This window comes from Phalacrocorax carbo, chromosome 20, assembly GCF_963921805.1.
Source record: "Phalacrocorax carbo chromosome 20, bPhaCar2.1, whole genome shotgun sequence".
Taxonomy (NCBI): Eukaryota; Metazoa; Chordata; class Aves; order Suliformes; family Phalacrocoracidae; genus Phalacrocorax; species Phalacrocorax carbo.
The window spans coordinates 6,596,790-6,618,703 of record NC_087532.1 but is presented as its reverse complement, the minus strand read 5'-3'; the positions used below and the strand labels follow the sequence as shown (position 1 = coordinate 6,618,703).

At 38.4% G+C, this 21,914-nt stretch overlaps 1 protein-coding gene across 8 annotated transcripts in view; it reads right to left on the bottom strand.

Annotated features, from left to right (window-relative positions):
• The window catches only part of VPS13D (vacuolar protein sorting 13 homolog D), a 109,958-nt gene that overhangs the window by 62,059 nt on the left and 25,985 nt on the right, over positions 1-21,914 (bottom strand). For 5 of the 8 annotated variants that reach the window (XR_010375790.1, XR_010375789.1, XM_064470061.1 and 2 more), the window contains 20 exons: positions 21,098-21,280; positions 18,398-18,617; positions 17,845-18,055; positions 17,537-17,708; positions 15,595-15,707; positions 14,842-15,051; positions 12,723-12,988; positions 12,406-12,539; positions 11,314-11,469; positions 10,513-10,732; positions 9,591-9,665; positions 8,645-8,851; positions 8,085-8,174; positions 6,932-7,072; positions 5,586-5,708; positions 4,881-4,955; positions 2,345-2,450; positions 1,846-1,998; positions 1,072-1,207; positions 18-65 (listed from right to left, as the gene is read on the bottom strand). Coding sequence is in view for 6 of the 8 variants with exons in the window: in XM_064470061.1 (XP_064326131.1) it covers positions 18-65; positions 1,072-1,207; positions 1,846-1,998; positions 2,345-2,450; positions 4,881-4,955; positions 5,586-5,708; positions 6,932-7,072; positions 8,085-8,174; positions 8,645-8,851; positions 9,591-9,665; positions 10,513-10,732; positions 11,314-11,469; positions 12,406-12,539; positions 12,723-12,988; positions 14,842-15,051; positions 15,595-15,707; positions 17,537-17,708; positions 17,845-18,055; positions 18,398-18,617; positions 21,098-21,280 (3,039 nt within the window). In the remaining 2 variants the exon portion in view is untranslated. The remainder of the gene's footprint in view (positions 1-17; positions 66-1,071; positions 1,208-1,845; positions 1,999-2,344; positions 2,451-4,880; positions 4,956-5,585; positions 5,709-6,931; positions 7,073-8,084; positions 8,175-8,644; positions 8,852-9,590; positions 9,666-10,512; positions 10,733-11,313; positions 11,470-12,405; positions 12,540-12,722; positions 12,989-14,841; positions 15,052-15,594; positions 15,708-17,536; positions 17,709-17,844; positions 18,056-18,397; positions 18,618-21,097; positions 21,281-21,914) is intronic. The other 3 variants (XM_064470062.1, XM_064470066.1, XM_064470067.1) reach the window with 3 other exon arrangements.

The following is a 21,914-nucleotide window of genomic DNA, read 5'->3' as shown; positions in this document are numbered from 1 at the left end:
TGAAAATATATACTCACGTAGACTTGTGGATGTATTATATTTGTTCTACTTATTGGGCTTCCAAGCTGGGAGAAAAGTAAACAAGAAAGTTAAAATTGTTCAACTTTTAAGATATTACCCTCAGTTGCAGAACAGGACATTACTACAGAAAAATAAACTAAATACTTTCATCACTTTGTGTTTCTGATCTTCAATACAGCTTGGAAAACGTGTCGAACTGTACTAGCAAACCCTGTTTGTAATACTGCTTTAAAAAGAGACGAAGCTGAAGGAAGAAGGGTTGTTGAAAAAAAGGAAAAAAACTACAGGAGATGTTCCTGAACAGCAATTCTCATTAATTTGCACCCTCTTCCTTCAAGAATCAAGTTACAGGGAGACAGATGATGCTTTTTATGTTTCAATATGAAAACATCAGAAACGATTCAAATAAGAGGCTACTGTCTATTGTCAGTGGTACCATGAAATCAAATTCTAATCCAGTTTTAAACCAAAACCATTTCAACTTCCAATTTCTCCAGTGCCCAACAATTTTCAGTACCTAGTCTCAAAACTTAACTCATTTTGAAATCCACAAGTTCATTTTCATCACTGAGCCCTCAACCACCAACTGCCAGCCTGCTGATTATTAGAACTGCATTCTTCCTTCATGACAAGTATATTTTGTCTAAGCAGCCACATATTCCAACAATCTCTAGGCTTACAGGAAATTGCCAGTGTTGTTTATTTTAAGTAAATTAAACACATGAAAAGCATTCCTGCAATAGAAGAAATAAAAGTAGCTGCTGAAATGCTGTGCCAGTTTAAAGCTCCATCTCCATGAGTCTGTGACACGTTAGTTCTGCCATTAGAACCTCTGACTGCTAAGCACACGCTAGCTGCTGACTACTCTGGGTTTTCATTACGCATAAAGCTGCCAGTTAGGAACCCAGCATCTCCAAACTCTCCCAACCCAAGCTAACTGGACAGAAGACAATCAGACAACAGCAGCTGCTTTAAGATCAAAACCCTGGACACATCATTAGCCTCAAATTACATATTCTATTAAAACTAACACTCCAAATCCAAACTTACAGTAGAAGAGGACGAGTTCTTATCTGGTGCAGCGTATCGGAAAAACGTTCCAACTTTGTCTACAGACACTGGGCTGACTTCTTCCCAGCCATTGACTCTCACTTGCAGCTGATGAATTCTTAGATCATGTGTATGCCTACCAGGTTAGATCAAGTAAATTACTGTTAAGCATTATTATACAGTGTAAATGCCAAACAGTTCAAACCAAGAACATCCTCTGGATTCAGAATAAGGAATCTCACTGAAGCATTTAAAAAACAAACAAACAAAACAGTAGTCTCAACAGTTTTTCCATTTCATGGATAAAGACACGTGATTTTACATCTGTTCAGTTGTTCCGCCTTCCCTAATGAATGTACAGCAGTACAACTATGTCATATAAGCAAAAATAAAAGCATGAAATATATTTATTAACAAATTCCTCTAGTTCTTAACACTGATAATGCTTATGCTCAACAACCAGCGCTGCCCCAATCCTTTAGAATAAAGGACATGACTTGTAATTGAGGCCCCCCTAAGTCCTTCTAAAAGCTCACAATGATCCAGCTCACACCTAGGAATGGCTCCCACCAATAGCAATATGTGCTCCTTAGAAGGCAACTGATAATTCCACTCTTTACACGAGTTTTAAATATTTAAAAACCAAATATTAACAGCAGATTAAAAAAATATATCCACTTTTTATCTAATATCTGCTAGTGATCTCACAACTATGATCCTATGTGTTCCATATATGAGTGTGTCAAAACACATCTCAGACCCTGGTCCCTTCACCTGTGTCTGAGTTTCCCCCTGGCTTCAAACTCAAACGGAACCTCTTCCCCAGTGATAACTTCTTGCCATTCACTGACATTATGGGCATCATCCAGCAATGTGCCGTTTTCCTCAGGAACAACACCTGGACTCCCACTGTGAGACAGCGCAGCCCTGTGAAGAGAATCACATCTTTTTACAAATGGCAAAATGAGTACTTCCAGTAACAAGTGCTTTTTAGTCTGGTTCAGCCTACAGAAGTCCTGCAGCAAACACATACACATCATGAATGTATCTGACCAATTTTCAAATTCTCTTAGGGGGGGGAAAAAAAAAATAATCTTTTTTTTAAGTAGTAAAACTATCTTACTGCCAAAGAAAAGGCTCTTAACTAAGAAAGACTGGGAGTTGCCTATATTCCTCTGCAAGAAAAGGAAAGCATTGAAAACAATAGGGTTTGGCCGACGTGCTAGAGAAGCCAGACAAATAGCGTCAAAGCGATCCCACAACAGCTTCTTACCGGGTAGGTGTTGTCGTTAGGGTAGCAAACCACAGAGTGCATCCAGTATGATTTCTTAGAGCAAATGGGACAAACGGCTGCCTACGTTTTGGAGTCTTCATTTCAGCTATAAAACAGAATAAAGATTTGTCTAAATGCTTATGAGAGAAGCATTCACCTGATGCCAATGTAGGATGAGACACAATGGCTGAAGAACCACAACTTGCACTAACTAAAGAAAAATAGATCAAAGAGACAGGATAACAGGATAATGTACTAAAAGCATTTAAAAATTTAGCAACTGTTATAGAAACAGGACAAAGCAAACGAAGTCTTTCCCTACATCAAACCCCCAGGAAGTGAGCTTGATCTACATGTTTTTTTGTTTCTTCATATCAAATCTTATAAAATACCATGCCTCCAGTTATAACTAACGTATAGAAAACCTAACTAAAAACCTAATCATAATCAGTAACTTTTCATGTACATCCAAATGCTCATGAAGTATTAACCACATATTCACTTATAAGATTAATGCTCTAACATGACAAATACAGGATTATCCGGTACCCTCTTTAAATGGGACTTTTATCCTCAAAGACTGAACAAGTAGAAATCTTTTCCTATACGGAATAAGGCCTAGCAAAAAAAAATAAAAGTATGAAAACTACTTTGAAAGCAACCAAAGGTAAGCTGGTTTTGTTAAAATGCTGGGACAGCAAAAGCCCCGAACAAGAAATTTCACCTACCACATTTGACTTTTTTCAAGTATGCGTTACTAACAAGCACACAAGCGTTACTCTCGTCTTCCATGCTGCAGTACATCGTATCTGTGAAAATACTTACCATGTCTGGGCAGAAAAAAAACCTGTCAAGTTCCGGTAAGTACTTAAAAAGGAAGATAAATGGCTGCTCCCTAAACACATACATCTTTTTGTACGAGGGAAGTAGAAAGAAGGCACACACAATAAATCAGCTGCTTAAAGAAAAAGCACGACAGAAATGGAATCTATTCCACAGAATTTATCTGCAGTCACTCCAAAAGCTGACTGACATAAGCTGAAGTACTTCATGTTCTGAGACCTATTCACCCCACTACAACATGGGTCTAACTAAGAATAACTTAAGCCCAGGTTTACAGAGGCAAGAAGGGATAACGCAGGGTGGGTAGGTAAGTTTTCGAAGGAGTTATTGAAGATTGCATACAACTTTCTTCAAAATCCATGACAACAAATTCCTGTATGCCTTACATTGTCACTGGAGACTTAAATCTGATCTGTCTAAAGCTTACAGAGAAAGTTCTTTCCAAATACATGGCAAGAAGATTAAATTCTTGAAAATGAAAACTCTGATTTTTGCCAACTGCAAATAAAGCAATCCTTTTAGTGGTGAGCTTGACTTTATACAATTTTTTGGCTAGCTCGGGTTCTACAAAATTACAGACCAGAAGCCAAAAGAACTTCTACTCTGGCACTTAATCGATTGCCAATTTATTTTTTGAGACTTTTAAAAAAGCATTTTTGGGACTATGGCCTGATTTTTGAAATAAAACATAATGTGAAAGTTGCATTTTGAGACTACTGCCTAAAAATAAAGACTACCATTACGAGGAGGTTTTTTCATTCATTTAGTTGCAACAACCACTAAAAGCCAAGCAATAAATATTAAGAGGTTTTGTTTTTTGTTTTGGTTTGTTTTTTTCTCCCCCAAAAAACCTTCCTGAACAATACTTCAGAAAACTAAATCGTTCTATCATTTTCTGTTTTCTGGGCAGTTTTTTTAAAGACATCTATGAACTGTCTGCAACTGCTCAGAGAAAATATGTCTAAGGGCAGTCTGACCAGGCCACAGGTGTAGATTTAGAGAAAGCTTTCTCTCCTCCTGTTCAGCAGCTTTTCTAGAGGGGCAACTTCTTTATCAAGCGTGCCATTTCCTTTTCCATAATGTCACAAATCTTAAAAAATAAAAATTTTAAAAATCTTAGTTTAAACTGGGTGGTTTTGCCCAAAGACTGGACTGGACTGTCAAATATAAACCAAACAAATTAACAAGGTATTTATTAGGAATGCCTTACTACTTCAGGCTTGTTGAGAACAGATTGTGCCATCTGAAGCACCATCAAGCAGCTAAACTTACATGCTGAATCAAGCATAGACATGTATATTGAACACACTGTTGGATATTTTTAGAACAAAAAAATCTTGTCATTTTATGTTATTTTTAATCACAGTATACTGTCTCTCTAGGTAAGAGACACTGAATAGCCAACAATCCATACAACCATCCTCAAAAAGACAGTCTTCCTGCATAGATTTAGTTATACTTCTCCCTTCTTTCCCAAGGGGCCCAGGGAGGAACGTAAGAGAAAGACAAGATGAAATACTACGTTAAGCACCTTAAAAGTAAAGGAGCTCTTATGTTGTTTGGTTTTGGGTTTTTTGTTTGTTTGTTTTAAATACAGAGGCCAATCTATCAGCAAGTCACACATACCGCACAGTATTTATTGTATAAGAGCCTTCCAAAGAAGAAAATGTTGTCTCTCTCTGCTATACAGTACCTCTAGCATAGATTTGATGCTCTAGGTTAGTCAAACTGGCTGTACTCCTAGTTCTAAGGTAGACAAGAGGAAGGCCTGGCAGACAGGAAAGACAAAGTTAGCAGGTAAGAAAACACACACAAATACAGGTAGACTCTTTCCCATCATGCAGCAGGAAAGGTACAGGCAGTCGGCATCATGCAATCAGCGTCCTGAGTCTCCACCCATTTGCTTACACTACTTGGCATTTGACTTGCTAAAATTTCTTCTAGAAGTAATACTGGGAGGAAAGAAGCTGAAAAGACCTGCCACGTACCAAGAGCTATTACTTAAGAGGATTGTTTCACAAATATAACAGCATATTTTCCTGAAACTCAGTCATTTAGGTCTTTGGGGGTACAGAAAGAGAAAGATCACCTCTGAACTGCACAGACCCTAAACTCAACACCATTACTTAACCTTTGACAGGACAGTCTCTTGTTAATGAGAAAGCGTGACAAAAAAAAACAACTAGCACTACAAAGCTCTCACTCAAGGCTAAATAGCCTGAAAGGTTTTTGCTTTGAAAAAACTGAACTGAAAATAGCATTTTTCCCTTTTCTGCCAAATATCTCTAACAAGTCGTTGTATGCTACAAAGACCAAATACTTGTATTTGCAATACATTAGACAGATGACTCTGTATGTCAGGCTGTTTCAAATAAAGTGTGATTAATGAGTATCATACTCTGCCCAAAACATGGTGGATCCACCGAAGAACCCATCCAATCTTCTGAACTGATTACGTTCACTTCTTGGTCCTGTTTACAGTAATCTTCCATCCATGACTGTTTGGTACATGTGTATTGTTCTAGAGGAATATAAGCATAGACAGTAAACGTCTCCAAGGTGGCAGGCAAGCAAAGTAATTGAAAACTATGTGGAATTCACCACACTAAAGGTGCTCCACTTTAACAGGCAAAGGTTTACTCCACTGCTTTTTCTATGAGCCTCTTACATAAGTTAAAGACAGAAAACAGCTCATGAAATCACAGCAGTGTTTTCAAAAATTATTTCTTCTGTACTCTCAAGATTTTTTTTTTTAAAACTTCTAGCGGAATTCCATGTGCTTAAGATACTCCTGTGGCAATGTAAGAGCTCTCCCTGAGGAGGCAATTAACCTTAAATATTTTCACGTTAGACGCAGTTTCTGACTCTTTTTTTCTTTTAAGAGGTACGTGCACATTCCTGCATAAATATCAAGACACTAACAGAGCCCTCTGGCACAGTATTAATCATAAACTAGACTTACTACTTGTTATCACTAGTATTAAAAAACATCATGGGAACTCTTAGGAATTATTGATTTGTGTCTTTGCCTCCCACCTTGGCTCCTTTCTGCCAACCCCAGAGGCCTTGCAGGAGAAAGGAATGAATATTCAAGGAACAAGGAAGGCTCTGCTGTTACACCTGCAAGCTCAGCCGTTTACTTTTTTTTATTATGACCACCAAATTATTCAGATTTGTGTATAGAATAAGCAACAATATTTCTGGGAAATGCCCACGTTATAGTCTCACAATACAGAAGCTTACATGAAGTTTGAGTTAATGATGAAGAAAATATTTTGATCTCCTGAGGTGAGAATTCACAGCTCAGGTTTTCAGAAACCGCAAGACTGAAAGGAGTAGCTCCCTGCTACGCCTGTCAATGTACTTAAAAATGATGAGCTTATCAAAATATTTTTAAGTACTGTAAAGTATGGAAAGCTTTTGATGAAAGCCTGTTTCTGATTAAAAATAAATTTCAAGTAACATATGAATTTGATAGAATTCATATGACCAGAGAAAGAATTCCTACTAACCTCTAAAGTATGTAGCTCATGTCTTTACACTTTCACAGTATCTGATAAAATACAGGCTGCCTAAATGCACACCTGTGTACAATATCATGTGAAGCATTTAGGGCCTTGTGCCAAACCTCCCTCTCTCTCCATCTATGGGGCACCAGCAGGACTCAATTAGAAATGTCTGTCATTGTCAGCACAGTGAAAATTAGACTGTATAGCGATGCTCTCAGGGAGTGCTCCTCCATACCTATGAAGACGGAGGTAATGTTTATATCCAAACGGTGTTTGGCCTTTACTTCCAGCTTCAGTCGGGAAGGGTGGAGGCGGCTCGAAGCTTGCTGTTGCCAAGAAACTGAACATGGCCATGGCTCAATAAATGGCTCCCAGCCTGAGAACGAACAGAAAACGTCACTCGTATTACACGTTTGAAGGTCACATTAAAAAGCTGTTTACACACCTAGGTGTTTAATAATGCAACTTTAATAGCAAGATCCTTTACTTTCAATCTGCATTCAAGATAAACTTGTAAGCCTACGGATTTAATTTACTAGCTAATACCAAGTTGCTCCAGCTCGTCCATGTGAACCAGTGTAGTATATGTAGGGTCTCGCAGATATATCTTAATTCCAAAGAAAGCATTAGAAGGCAATTACAGCTTCATATTGAAATTAGATGGAACTAAGTCCTCTGAAATAGTTTTGAAAATTGTTTTCACACTGTAAGTTGGCCTACTATTCAGTATCACAAAAGACAAAGGTCTAAACACTACTTTAAAAAAAACACCCTATATGTTTTTAAAAACCAAAAAATTACTTTGTTATTCATGGATAATTCCTGACGCTATGGCCACCAATTTTATAACAGAAAACTTAATTTCCCAATTCAGAGAAACATATAACTAGACTATTTCTTTTGTCAGTGGCTGACCTGGATTGGGGTATAACTTGCCTTTTTTATATCTAAAATATAAATTATAATGGTCGTCTTATGTTAATCCATTGTTTCAGCCTAACTGCCTACCCTCATGTGCTTTTCCTCCCTGAAATGTCACACTGAATGTATCAAAACAAGTAAATACTAAAAAAGGGAAGCTAATACAGAGACAGCAAGTTACGTAACTGTCATGTTCTTGGATAACCTTTTTATGCAATTACATTTGAAAACTTCAGTGCACCTTTTGTATCAGCAATCTCTCTACTTTCCACATCCCTCCATCCGATATCAAGTTAGGATATCTTGTCTAGCATCACATATTCTCACACACACACGATCACAAGTCAACCTTTCACATTCCCTTCTATGCATTTCCTGTTGGGTGAATTTCAGGCTACTGTAGTAGGCAAGGCTGTTTTCCTGAACTTAAATAAAGAAAACAACGCCCCCACCCCCCAGTATTTCACCTGAAAGCTCACGATTGTAATAATCTCCAGAGAGAGTAAAATGAGCGTAGCCTTCAGGGTTGGCTCTCAAATGCTGGAGAAAATTCAAACCTGCAAAAAAAGTATGCATTATACTAATGCAAAACAATCCCATTTCCTGATTTTGTGAACTGTTAAGTAGTAATGGAAGGGTTTGTCTTGTCTTTTAAATTGAAATAGTACAAAAAGCGTATCGTAATACTCTTCGAATAATGTCTATAGACAGTCGTGCTTTACAATGCAGAGCTTCTGTAAGGTTCTGCTCAGGATGGATTCCATTTGTTATGTGATGTGTAAAGGGGAAACCAGAATCTTAACCCTAAAAAGGCTGTAATCTTCTTACAAACAAAACTTAAAACAAACAAAAACCAAAACACAAGAAAAAGAACCCCTGAAACCCCAAGACCTCACACAACCACCACCACCACCAAAACACTGTCAGCTGAAATTTCCCAAGTCCTAAGAAACTGGAGCACGGTGCTGAACACACACAGTAACTGACACTAATTTTATGCAATACACTCAGAAAACGAGATACTCACGTGAAAAGGTTAACTCAGCAAGGGGAACGTCACAGTCCATGCAGTCATCGATAAAGCAAATGCATATACTTTCAGCTTTTACTTCCACTCCAGAGATGAACTGAAAAGGCACAATCCCCTGGCTATCTCGACCAGAAGAGGTCAGGGAAACTGATTTCAAAGGTTCAGCATTCTTAAATAACCAACTCGCTGCTTTTTTCAAGTCACCTTAGATAGAACCAAACAGCCAATCAATTGACATCTACTTTCTCAATGAAATGTACTTATTTAAAACATATGGAAGCAAACTAATTCCCTCTCCCAAGAAGTATAGCAAGACACCAACAGTACTTTGAATGTGTTCCATTTAATAACATAAATATGAGAAGATTATAAGTATATTGGCATTTTCTAAGAATAACAAATATGTTCTGAAGTTTGCAAACCACGTGGTAACATAATGTAAGTCTGTATTAATATTATGAATGCCTATAAATAAGGTGGGAAACATGACAGTGCTAAAGAAAAAGAATCACTTGTATTAAAGCTTCCTTTTCTTTTCATGTATTACACGTAGAAGTAGGTAAAATATATTATTCAAACATGGAGAGATGAAAACACGTGCTCTAAAGAGCAAGAGATGGATAACAGCAAGAAATAGGTATACCATTAAACAAAAAAAAAAACCCACCACCAAACCAACTCTAACCCCCAAAACAAAACCACATTCAAACGCCCCCCGCACAACATCCTAAAAGGCAAGAAGAACCTTTGGTGGGTGGGTTCTACACATTAGTAGAACAGAAAAATAAGAATGCTTAAGATTATATGCCAACACAGCCAAAGTAGAGAAGACAAGCAGGTGCTGCCTGTCCAGCAGCTACCGTACAGTCTGAAAGTTTTTACTTAATTGCAAGTGAGGTAATATGAACAATCTGCAAGGCCAGCTAAGAATAGTTGAGGTTACCCTGGCAGATGAGAAGACCTCTACGACAATCTTCCATACCAAATCCCAACTCCTGTAGGCGAGCCAGCTGTACCTCTGTAATTGAACAATTAATCAATCATAAATCCTTGACAGTTAGCCATGTGTTTTAATTTCTAAAATGAAGATGCATCTGTATGGAAAATGGGGTTTTGTCTATTTAACGCTGCAACTGTAGAAAAAGCATAGGATTCCACACTGCTTTTACAAAAAAAGAAACCAAAAAAAAAAACAAACTGAAAAAGAAACCCCAACCCATAATGTTTACCTTCTGGAATATATGGGCTATGTTTATTCTCCTATGGGAAGCCAACATATTCCATGGATTTCAGTTGTGACTAAGGTTTTTTTTGTAAGCCAACCCTTCATTCAGAACACAATTACTTATTTACTTTGAACTCCCCACATGACTCAAGTGCAGCAGCAGAGAAGAAAGCCTTTTTCACTAGTGTGTATTTCCTCATTATTGCCAGGCAGCGGTTCCAGCCACACACAATTTTTCGTTTGTGAAAAAGCAATGTCACCACAACAGAAGATTGCTAGCCATGAAGAGGTGACTAGTAATTAGGATGCTTTCCATTTCACTATCACTTTAATGAGTTTGAAGAGGTGGCCCCTCTCCCCCTTCAAAAGTTTGCTACCTAAGAAGTACTCCATCATGATGATACGCAGTGACAAGCAATGTTAAATAAAACTTACTACAAAACAACCCATTACTACAAGCAGAAAAAACAATCTATTTTTAATAGTATCATCTGTATAATGTTATCATCAGATAATTCAAATCAGTGAAGGGTTTTACACGATGAAAATATCATCGTGTTCAGCATAAAGTCTAGCTTCGCACCGCAGAAACCTCCTTTAGATATAAAAAATGGCTTCACTCCAACAGTTAAAAACGTACCAAGAACAGGATCCAACACACGTTTGGATACCTCCCTGTTTTCATGTGTCAAGGTCTCGTTCACCAGTGCTGCACTAGAAGGATTAGCAGTATTTCCAGCGATCGATGCAGCTGAGTCAGGCATAGCTGCACTAGTCTGCTGAGGAATTGACTTTGCAATTGCCAAGAACAGTTGAACATCATTGTATGACAGTCTGATATCCAGTGCTTGCAACTGAATCTAAATGAAAAAGAAAATATTAGATTCAGGTACACTTTTTCTACATATTTTTCTTGTATACTTTGAATATGAACAAAGCTTTTCCCAAAGGAATACAAAATTTAATATTAAAATTAACTGTTTTAAAGCTCCAGTAATAAAATTACCAAATTTCTTATTATTTACTAACAACCAAAAGCATTAAAAGCATGTATCAGGAGGAAAAAAGTTTTCCCTTGGTATAATGGTAAAAACAAGTCTCTAAACAGATTCCCCCTCTAATAAGCATTATCAATGAATTACAGAAAATTATCCTTTTTTCAGTTCTTAGGAACTATCTAACATGTCTACATTATCAGCCCACTTTTTTCCCCACTATTAATCTTTATAATACACCCCAGAAATCACCCCTTTGTTACCACTAGGAGCACCTTCTGCATGCTTGTTCCTTTGCCTTTTCCACTTCAGGAAATTTCTACCTTATTCTTTTCTTATACATTTGAAAGTATTCCATTGAATCCTTGGGCATAAAAAAAATCCACGCAAGATCATGACCTAGTATTCTCTATCGCATATAGTTTTATACCAGCCTTTAACATTACCTCTAGAATGGGAGGAAAATCCTCACTATTGAAAGCATCCAACAGTCCTGAACCGCTTGGGTAGGAAGCATTCCCAATAAGTTCCATCTGAATTTGTACTGGATCAATAATTGACAGTGCGGTCTCTTGCTCATTTCCTAACCGGCATGAAAAAACCTATAGATTCAGAATGGTTTTTAAAAAATTAGGAACTGAGAGAACCGGCCTGGCAAGAACCTCAAAATCAAAGTCTATCACAAAACATTAACTATAGCCAAACTGTTCTGTCCAGAAAATTCCTTTGTAAACTTCAACACAGAAGAGATTCCAAAATCCTTCCAGACAATTTATTCCAGTGCCCAGCTACGCTGTCAGTTCAAGAAAAGAGATTCTGATATGCCATCAAATATTCCCTTTACTGCTAAGCTGAACTCCACTACTCCTCCCCTCACAGATATGGGAAATGCTTTGTTCTTTGGTCTACAATAACCATTTAGGATCTGCCACATCTCTCCCCAGCCTCCTCTTCTGAGCAAGTTCTTTGAAGCCTTCCCAATAGGTTATGTACCCCTCAATTCTGAGTGTTCTTGTTGCTCTCTTCTCAGCTGTGCAGAGCTTCCTCAGCTCTGTTTCCCCAACACTGGCCACAGCGCTCCAGCTGCAGTCCTTCTCTGCTGAACAGCATGCAAGGATCACTTTGCATACTCAAAATTCCTACTTGCAAAAGATCCCTGCTTGTGTATTCCAAAGGCACGACACTGCTTGTTCACCCCAAGTTAGTTGTGATTACAGCTTGCAGGCCTTTGCTGACCACACGGGCTTCCGTCTACCCCATCACTCCTCAGCGTTCAATGAATTTGCCGGTTTACGGCTGGAAGCTGGATTAGTAACTAGCAATATTGTGAGATGACAGTCAAGCATGTCAATGTTTTAATAGAACAATAGAAACCCATTCTTAAAAATGCTGTAGAATAAAAGCATTTGATGAGGAACTAACAAACTTCAAAACTCATCTGCTGACTGCTCCTGTTCTATATATATTCAGAGCAAAGTATCTTCACAAGCTCCTCCAATTTTAGATGTTTTACCAAAAGCATATTTATTTCTTCTTACCTCAATGCCAAACAAACTTCCAGAGAAAGGACGATCTAACAGCTTGGGCTTGTAAGTGAGAACAGTAGTCCCCTTCAAAATAATTGCATTGGTATCGAAACAAGACATGTCTTCAACAACCACAAATTCAGTTCCTTAACAAAACAAAATGACAAAGAATAAACAAGGCAATTGGAAATAACATTAAGATATTTTAAGCATTTGTAGCCAGTTTCTTGACTTTCCATCCTTTAAAGGACCTTTTTTTTTCCACTAGCACAACATGGCTTTTAACAGAAAAGCTCCTAAAAAAAAACACCAAAGAACACCACATTTACCTGTCACATTAACCTTAACTTCCAGTTGTTTTTCTGCAGTCACGTGTAGCGATGAACGTTTTGTAACTACTCCACTTTTCACTGTCTTTGGAACTACAGTTGTTTCACTGCTAGAGGTACGCTGCCGGGAAGGAGGGTGATTTTCCCGCTTTTTGGTATCTCCAGGAGTATATAAAAAGTCATGAACAAGTAACAACCAGTCAAATATTAGAAATACACGAAGATTGTTCAGAACAACTGTGAAACTGGAGGAATCCTTAGTAGACCTTTTAAGAAGAGAGAAGCATACGTACGAACTTTACATCTTGCATGTATTTAAAATGATGCAGAAAACTACCAGTGTCTAGCAAGTATGGAACTTTATGGGGATACACTTAGTTTATAGAGTGTCTGGCCTTTAAAATACATACATAATATACTTAAACAGATCGAAATTCATGAAGTTGCTGTACCCACAGAAACCCAACAGATCTTAACTGCATGAATTCTAAGCTGTAGTGATAGAAAAGGTTAAGTGAAAAATTCTGCGTAACAAGAAATTAACTCATTTACATTATCAATAGTAATTTGCAAAGTCTCAAATTTTAAAACTGATATTTTTATTATTATTTTACGTCTGTTCGGTACCAAACCTAATGTACTGCATGTGAAGTTTAGACCTGACTCCATACCCCTCAGATTAGATATACAATGTGTTTCCTCTCACACTCTGACAGCATTTTGCAGCACAGGAAGCTTCTTTGTCATTCAGAAAAAATGCTAGCCTTACTGAACTTTTAGCATCACATTTTGAGTATCTGGCTAGGAGGGATAAAAGTGTTTGGCTTCATGATCTGGAATACCAATTATATTTGGTCATGCTAACTGGAAAATAATCTAAGTGCTTAAATACCATGAAACAATTCTATATCCAGCACATTCTGAACTATAAAATCTCTAAAGAACTGTAATTCCTTTGTGAGAAGCAGCCTGCCTGCATGCTTCCAACAGTAAAAGCCTTTAACCCTCCCTGGCTCTCCAGGATATTTCCAAAAGGCACGAGCCAGTATAACACTATCACTGAGCTCTGCAAAAGCTTATATCTAGTGCCAAGGATGCTCTCACCAGTAAAAACGCAACACATGCTTATGTGGCTAAAATTTAAAAGCACAACAGTTGGGAAGAAAATTCCTGAAACTATCACTCATAAACCAGACTAGGCTATATGTGTAAATGGCATTTTAGTTTTATTCAAATAAAAATCTTGCTGTCTGTCTGAACACAAATGTATTAAGTACTTAAAACCATCATGCAGTATCCTAATCTATAAAACATTATTTCTCTCAGTTGCCTGGAGTTTGTTTATGAAGAAATACCTTCTGGATTTTCTATTGAACTAAAATAGTCCACAGGTTTTTTCCTACGCTACTCCTGCAACTGCTTCAGAAGGTATCATACAAAAGTTGAAAGCTGAGTTTGGTCAGTGAGCCTGATCAAAAGTGAAAGTAACATCTCTAGTCATCTCACTTCACCCTCTTTTTTGTTAGTTAGCATCCCTCAACAAAACACCGTGCTGACATTGTACTACCGTTTTCAATATTAAATTGGAACAAACCAGATATCCACTGTGATGCCTTCTGACGGATTTGGATACGGACAAACAGGGTAGAATAGAATACAGAAGAGAATGTAGAGATTGTTTTTTGAAAGAGGTGCCATTTCTGTATTTAATTCTCTCAGAAAGGCAAGTGTGACACCTACTGGAAAACAGCTTTTGTGCAACATGTACTAAAAATTCTATGATACGATTTTATGCAAACGTACAAGTGATAGGCCAGACTTATCAAGCTTTAAGCGCTACTGAGTTTAATAGGCCAGAATCTCATCCGATGCATTACACATCCAAATCTAAATATTTTCCTGCACTGATGTGGGAGGGGGGGAATCCAACAACCTTCGGTTAATCAATAACTGTAGGTTTCAATCTACCAAGTACCACTGACCACCCCAAAAATGTCTTCAGATTAAATACAATGGCAGCAAGTTTATCTACATTAATAACAGCTGTACTGAAACCAAGGCAATCCTGATCAAGTACGTCGTTATTACAACCAACCAACCAAATCCCAGCATCGCTAACCTGAAGTGCAATTCAATCTGGATTGCTCCTGGACTACTAGTATTCTTCGATGACTGAAAGATGCAATTGAATACATTTGGTGTGCCTGCAGTAGACTTCTGTCCAGCATAACGTGTGTCAAACGCCATCATGGAATGAGAAACCAGATTTACAGACTTTGTTCCATTTGAAGAGCTTTCAAAAAGCAACTTGGATTTCTTAAAATCAAACCTAGGAGAATAAAAAGCAAAGCAATACATTTAAGAGTCTTGTAGCTCATTTATTTCTAGAAGCCACTTCTTTTAAAAGTATGCATGGTATACTGTTGATATCTTTCATTTACATATTTTCTAAAACAACTATAATCACATCTCGTCACAGAGATAGAAAGAAGATCTATACTCTATGCAATAGTATTTTCTGCTGATACAGAACCTTCTGGATAAAAACAAAAAACAAAACAAAAAACAAAGCAACATAGCAGAAATCTGTTTTTTCTGAATTAGAATACCATTTGTCTCGGGCAAGTCAACCGATTACTGAACTGTGATTTCAAGGACAACTTGAAAGACACAGATGGTATCTTTTGAACAGTGTCATTCCCTTTCATCTTTCAGATCAGCTGAAACTTGCAGTTTGAACTCTAATTAAGAAATTCCATTTCACTGCATTATTAAGCTGTAATTTCATGTATTATGTTAATTCCTGCCCTATAGTCTCTCAGATGTGCCCAGGATTTGAATAAGGTATTCAGTAAGAAAAGAAAATTCATACCTGGCTAAAGAGCTGCATCCATCTTTTCCTTTTGGATCCATCAGCTCCAGACTCACATTAACCATGTCAACGAGGAACGACATGGAAGTATACACTTCTCCACTCAAAACTGTCTGAAAGTGGAAAACACCAACATTCTTTTTAAGAGCACCTGTTTAAACTTTCATTCCTGATTTAAATTTTGTTATTTCAGACAAATGCAAACAGCTGTAGCGTCTTTCTTCTTCAAGAGTTTCATTAACCGCTGCTGGGAAAAAAGTGACATTTCACAACAGTGTAGCCTTCAACATGAAAGATGTCTATTAACCATTTTCACACTATTGTTCTATAGCTTCTTTGCTCTTAAACAAAGTGTTGCCATTGTCACCCCCAAAAAAACCAAACAGCCAACAATTCTTTCAAACTGTTCCAGGTACCTTCTATCGTTAAATCAGATTTGTAGGTTCTGAAACTTCCCCCCACCCCCCACCCTCCCGAGTTTTAGGTTAAAAGCCTGGCATGTAGAGCATTCTTGTATTAGGATAACTTTATCTATCCTTTTTCTCAGATCATAAAAAGAGTCCTAGATGCTTCCTAGTAATTTTCCCCCCTGCTGGGGTCACGTATTTGCTTCTTAAGCAAAGATTATGGTTGTGCAACACAGATAATGCTTCGACGCCCCAAAAGATCGAGATAAAACATGGTATTCAAACAATTCCCTTCCCACTCATAAAGATGAATATTGATTAGTTCCAGGTGCTGCCCACACTCTTCCTGAAAGGACAGTATTTCACAACAGCCAAATAGGCAATACTTGAGAACCTGCTCAAAAAAAAAAAAAAAAAGCTCAGCTGAACCATCAAGTCCCTCCAAAAAGCTCCATTCAAATGGAAAAATCTTAAGCTTGTTAGTGTACTAATAATATACTGCAATAGCAGCAGAGCTTAAATACTTCAGGAGGAAAAAAAAAGCTACAGTTTTCGTAGATTTGTTTACTTTTTTTCCCCACTGATATTTCAGCAAACCTAAAGTGAACTAACAAATTGTGCTGGTTTTGGCTGGGCCAGAGCTCATTTCCTCCACAGAAGCTGGTATGGGGCTGTGGTTTGGATTTGTGCTGGCAACAGCGGCGACAGCCCAGGGATGGTTCTGTTCCCGCTGAGCAGGGCTTGCGCAGAGCCAAGGCCTTTCCTGCCCCTCACCCCACCCCAGCAGCGAGGGGCTGGGGGGCACAAGGGGCTGGGAGGGGACACGGCCGGGACAGTGACCCCAACCGACCCCAGGGCTGTCCCACACCGCACGGCGCCATGCCCAGCACGCGGAGCTGGGGGAAGGACGGGGAAGGGGGGACGTTGCCAGCGATGGCGTTTGCCTTCCCCAGTCGCCGCTACACGCCATGGAGCCCTGCTGTGCTGGGGGTGGCTGAGCACCCGCCTGCCCACGGGGAGGGGTGAAGGGACTCCTTGGCTTGCTGTGCTGGTGCACGTGGCCTTTGCTTTCCCTGTTCAACTGGCTTTATCTCAACCCAGGAGTTTTCTCACTTTTACCCTTCTGATCCTCTCCCCCATCCCACTGTGGGGGGAGCAAGCGCACACCTGTGTGGGGCTGCGCTGCCAGCTGGGGATAAACCACAACATAAATACAGGCAATGATGGCTGTTTCTCACTCGCCTCTTGTGAAGATTAGTATCTCAGAAACGTGAAGCAATCATAAGAACAAGTCACACCTGAAAGCACAGTGGTGTTGCTGAGAAAAATCTGAATTCACAGGAGTATCTAGAGACAAAAACGTCCCTTCACTGTTTGTCTACTTTTTCTTTTTTCTTTTTCTTTTTTTTTTTTTTTTTTTTTAAAATCTACCACTCCACCTGGTAAACTACAAGAAAACAACAGATACTTCGCCTCATCAGCAAAGACCCCAGACATTTCAAGACAGAATTTCAACTGCCTGTACTTCCTCTTACATGAATTCTTGGATCTTGCAAATCATAAGGCCGCATGAACTCTTCTATAGGCTCCCCAAGGTTGTTCTCCAGCAGTCCACGTATCAGTTTATACTTATTCAAATCCAGAGAGCAATGGACTGATGACAGATTGCCATGTATTGATATGTCTGCGACTGCGTGACTTAGCTCTCTGTAAGAAAGGAAAAGATCTCAGTATTTCAAGGTGCTGTAACACGGCAGGCAATACTTTTAAGATACAATAAAAGGCATTTAAAACACTAGCTTTAGGCTGAGAGCATACAGTGATCCTGTTCAGATAAACTCACTTGTCTAAGTTTCTCTCTACTTGTAACTTCAGTCTGAAAGGTTCTGTTAATAGGCTTCCTCCCGTCTGCCTCACGAAGTAGGATGGAAAGCTCAAGTCCGCACTTGTATCTTCCCCAGCCTGTGAGTACTCTCTCTGATATCTTTCCGCAGCAAATATGTCCATGTCCTGCAGATCAACCACAATGCAGTCTAAGAGGCAGATGTGATCCTCTGGAAGTGCACAGGAGACGACATATTAAGAAAGAAAAAAAGAATCTGTACAAAAATAATGCAACCTAAAGAGTCCAACTACACTCCTTATACATCTGCAATATGCATCTAGAAACATGCCCCAAATTGCTGGACTGTTCTCCTGGAAACTGAACTACAGTTCCCTAATCCTTTAAGCTGCAAAAACCAACTCTGAAACTAAGTCGTCATTTCTTTTTAAATCTACAGTCTTTAGACCCAGAACCTTACTTTTTTGGTGTCACATAAGATACAACCGAAATTGCACTGCATTATTTTACAAGGAAGAAGAGCTACGTGGGGTTTCTACTATTTATCACGTACCTGGGCTGTCAGGGTTTGGCACAATAGGTAGCTTTGACTGTTGCCCTTGTTGCTTGCTCAATGTGTTCAGGATAGGCTCACTCTTCAGCCTCGAAATGTTTGTTCCTGATGATTTTTTCATGAACAATCCTTCCATCACTACTTTTGATTCATCAGCACTTGTTTTCTTCACGCTATGTTTTGGGGTTCCCAAAGGAGATGAAAATTGAGCGGAATCCTGCTAATGAAAGTGATTTTGTAATTAATGATAGATTTTTAATTGAAATTCTAAGGAACCAATACACCAAGGTTCAAGCAAAACCAGTGGATTTTGCACAAAACCAAAAAAACCCCCATGTCAATAAAATTAATACACAATAGAGGGGGTAAGACTGTCAAGGTATCAAGCATTTCTGCACAATAAAGATTGTTAAATATTTAAAGCTGTTTTTCAGCACATCTTCAGATGGTGAAAACAACATATGACACAATTTCTGCAAGATCATGTCAGCAACTTAATATTTGATTAGAATAAGTGAACAAACACCTCCATACATGAAGTTATTTTATGCACTAAATACTTCCATCATTATAACGAAATGTGTCCCAAAATTTTTCTGCGGCAGCTAAGTTTAACACAGAATAAATCCCTACCCTTACTGTTAAATTCCCAACAAGTGAAAAAATAAAAGCTCGTTTGTATTGACATTTTAGACATACATTTAGACATACAATGACATACATTATTGTATGACATTTTAGACATTTGCCCACCACCACGTATCCAGTAGAGATCTTACAAGCCTTTCCACCTTCCTGATGCTGCCTAGCATCAAAACCCTGCAAAGGGTATAGTTGGCTATTAAAATAGTCACATCAACATTATGAATTTAGTTCTCCCAAAAACATGTCTGGTGGAACAGGTTTACACACTACCTTTATACTCCGAAGCCAATTTCAGGGTTCATTTCATCTGGCCTGATTTAAATTTATTAACCTCATGTTTCAGTTTTATTCAGCTTCTCATGCCCTGGCAGATAACCACCATCACTCTTTAGGGATCCACTTGCCTTACTCTGGGATTGCTCACTACACTTGCAACTGCCGTATTGTTACTATCATTTCCACCGTCTTCCTGTATCAGCTTCTGATGTCACCGTACAATCCTTACCCATAACCTTCCCTTTCTGGCTTTAATTATTAATCTTACATGCCTTATGTGATTTTAAAATATTATTTATTGGAAAAATTCATTGCAGCCATGATCAAGGATTTTAAGATTAAAAATTTGGAGACATTAACTTTATATTGTAAAGACAAGACTGAGGTGTACATGCAAAGAAAAATCATCACATCATCTGTAAATCTATGAATTTATGCAATAAAACCAAATTAATAGCACCTCAGGCATGCATAAAAAACACCACACAACAAATTTAAATCCAATGCGGACACAATTCAGCAAGGTTTTTAAAACAAAACCATCATTTTTAAGGTATAAAGGAACTTCTAAAAGTGCTAAATTCCAGAAGAAAATTTCCTTGTTTTAAATTAATGAGGAGCACCTGAACCTGTAAAGATGTGAAATACCTCAAATAAAACTGGATCCTTGTATGCATTGCCTTGTAAAATCAGATCCTCAAAAATAAACATAGGACAGAGAAAAAAATGAAAAAAGACCAACCAACCAAAAAAAATAACCAAAACCCCACCTTATCCCATTTCAAGCCTCACATTTCTACAGTGTTACGTAACACAGTATTTTTAAGTTGAAATATAATTACTATGCACACATCCTGTCTCTTAACATCTAACATTAATATAGGAATCTACCCCTTACAAACCTTTAAATACATCAGCACACTACAGTACACAAGACAACTCGATATTAGAGTCCATACTTCCTTACAGTAAAGACACTGGTAGATAGAAATCAGATGGAGGTAACAGACACACCACACAACTGCTGCAGCAATTTAGTCCAGCTAATTTCTGGCCCCCTTTAAATGGGATTAGGGGGCTCCCACAACAACTACCCGTTTTGTTGCATAGGTTAGATATACAAAGCCACCCAAGATGGATCTTCCTCACCCCACATTTTGTGGCTGCATCTCTCAACAGCAACACCAACTACTCCCTGTCCTGCGCCTGGCCTTAGGTTCAAGCATTCGCTGGAAACCTTTCGTCAGGTTTCACCTAATCAAAGCAACTATACAAATTGTTTCATTATGAGCAGAAAAAAAAAGTTAAAACAAACTCTGTTCTCCAGTGTGTTCCAGCAAGTCTCAGCCAATACAGACCTCTGCTTTCTGCTACTCAAGCTGTAGGAATTTTGTTTGGTGAGGAGCTGCAGAAGCTACGGAAGAGGGTTAGCTGAAAGCCTGTTATGCTCCCACATTCAGGTGTGCACCCAGCTGCGTCCTGCTTCCTAGCAAGGCCGGTTCTAGTGAATTCTGCAGAACAGTTTCCCCCCTGCCCTGAAGGTCTCAGGAAGCGAGCCCAGGTGCAGGCGCAGAAGGGAGCAGCTGGGTACAATCAGCAGCAGGCCAGATCCAGATTACCCAGCACGCTGCCATGGACTGTTTCGCTACTATATGTACAAAGTGTGTAGATATATATAAAAAGTAAAATGTAAGAATCATTTACCATTTTGATATAGAAATAAAATGCACAAGAACTAGTAAAACCACAAGCTGCTAAATTAAGAAGTAATGTTCTTACCTTGTTCTTTAGTGAGAAAGTACCCGGCATACCCGCAAACAGAAACCTGTTCTTGACTTTCAGTTTTCCAAGATTAGCTACAATAAGACTATTGGACTTTGAGCTTTCTGGTATGAGCAGAACAGGAGCACCAGCCTCAATATCAAGAAGAACTCGGGAAGCTCGCTGTGCCTTATCTCTTACCTGGGAAGAGGAAAAAATAATTTAAAAAAAATATGTTAAAAAATACAGGAAGCAGGTGCTTCTTTCACACTGATTAGTACTGAATTCAGGAACACTGTTCCTTGATTTATAAATTAAGGTGTGATAAATTTTTATGCAAAAAAAAAAGAAAAAAGAATAAGAACTCTTATTTTAGGCAGAAAATAAATGCTAGTTACAAAAAGCACCTTGAAACCAACAGCACACACCTGTGTCACCACTGAGCTAAAGGAGGCACAACAGACACTACTCAGCTCACTACTTAAACATTACTTAAGAAAAATTATTTACAAAAGGAAAAAAATTATTTAGAGCAGATGTTTCAAAATCAGATTCAAACTTCCAAACTGATGCACAATGAAGCATTTTAATAGATGCAAGTATTAACCGTCTGTCTTTCAATTTTGAGAAGCAACATTTTAAACAAGTCTATTACTGTTAGCTATATTAATCACTCCCACATTAGGTTTTGTACAAAACAGGCTACGACCATCATGATTATTTATACACTCTGCTGTGCAGAAGTTCAGCATCTGATTTTCCCGGTCTACCAGCCACCATCCTTAACCAAAGACATACACTGAGTACAACAGAAGGACTCCTCACTTGGTTCTCC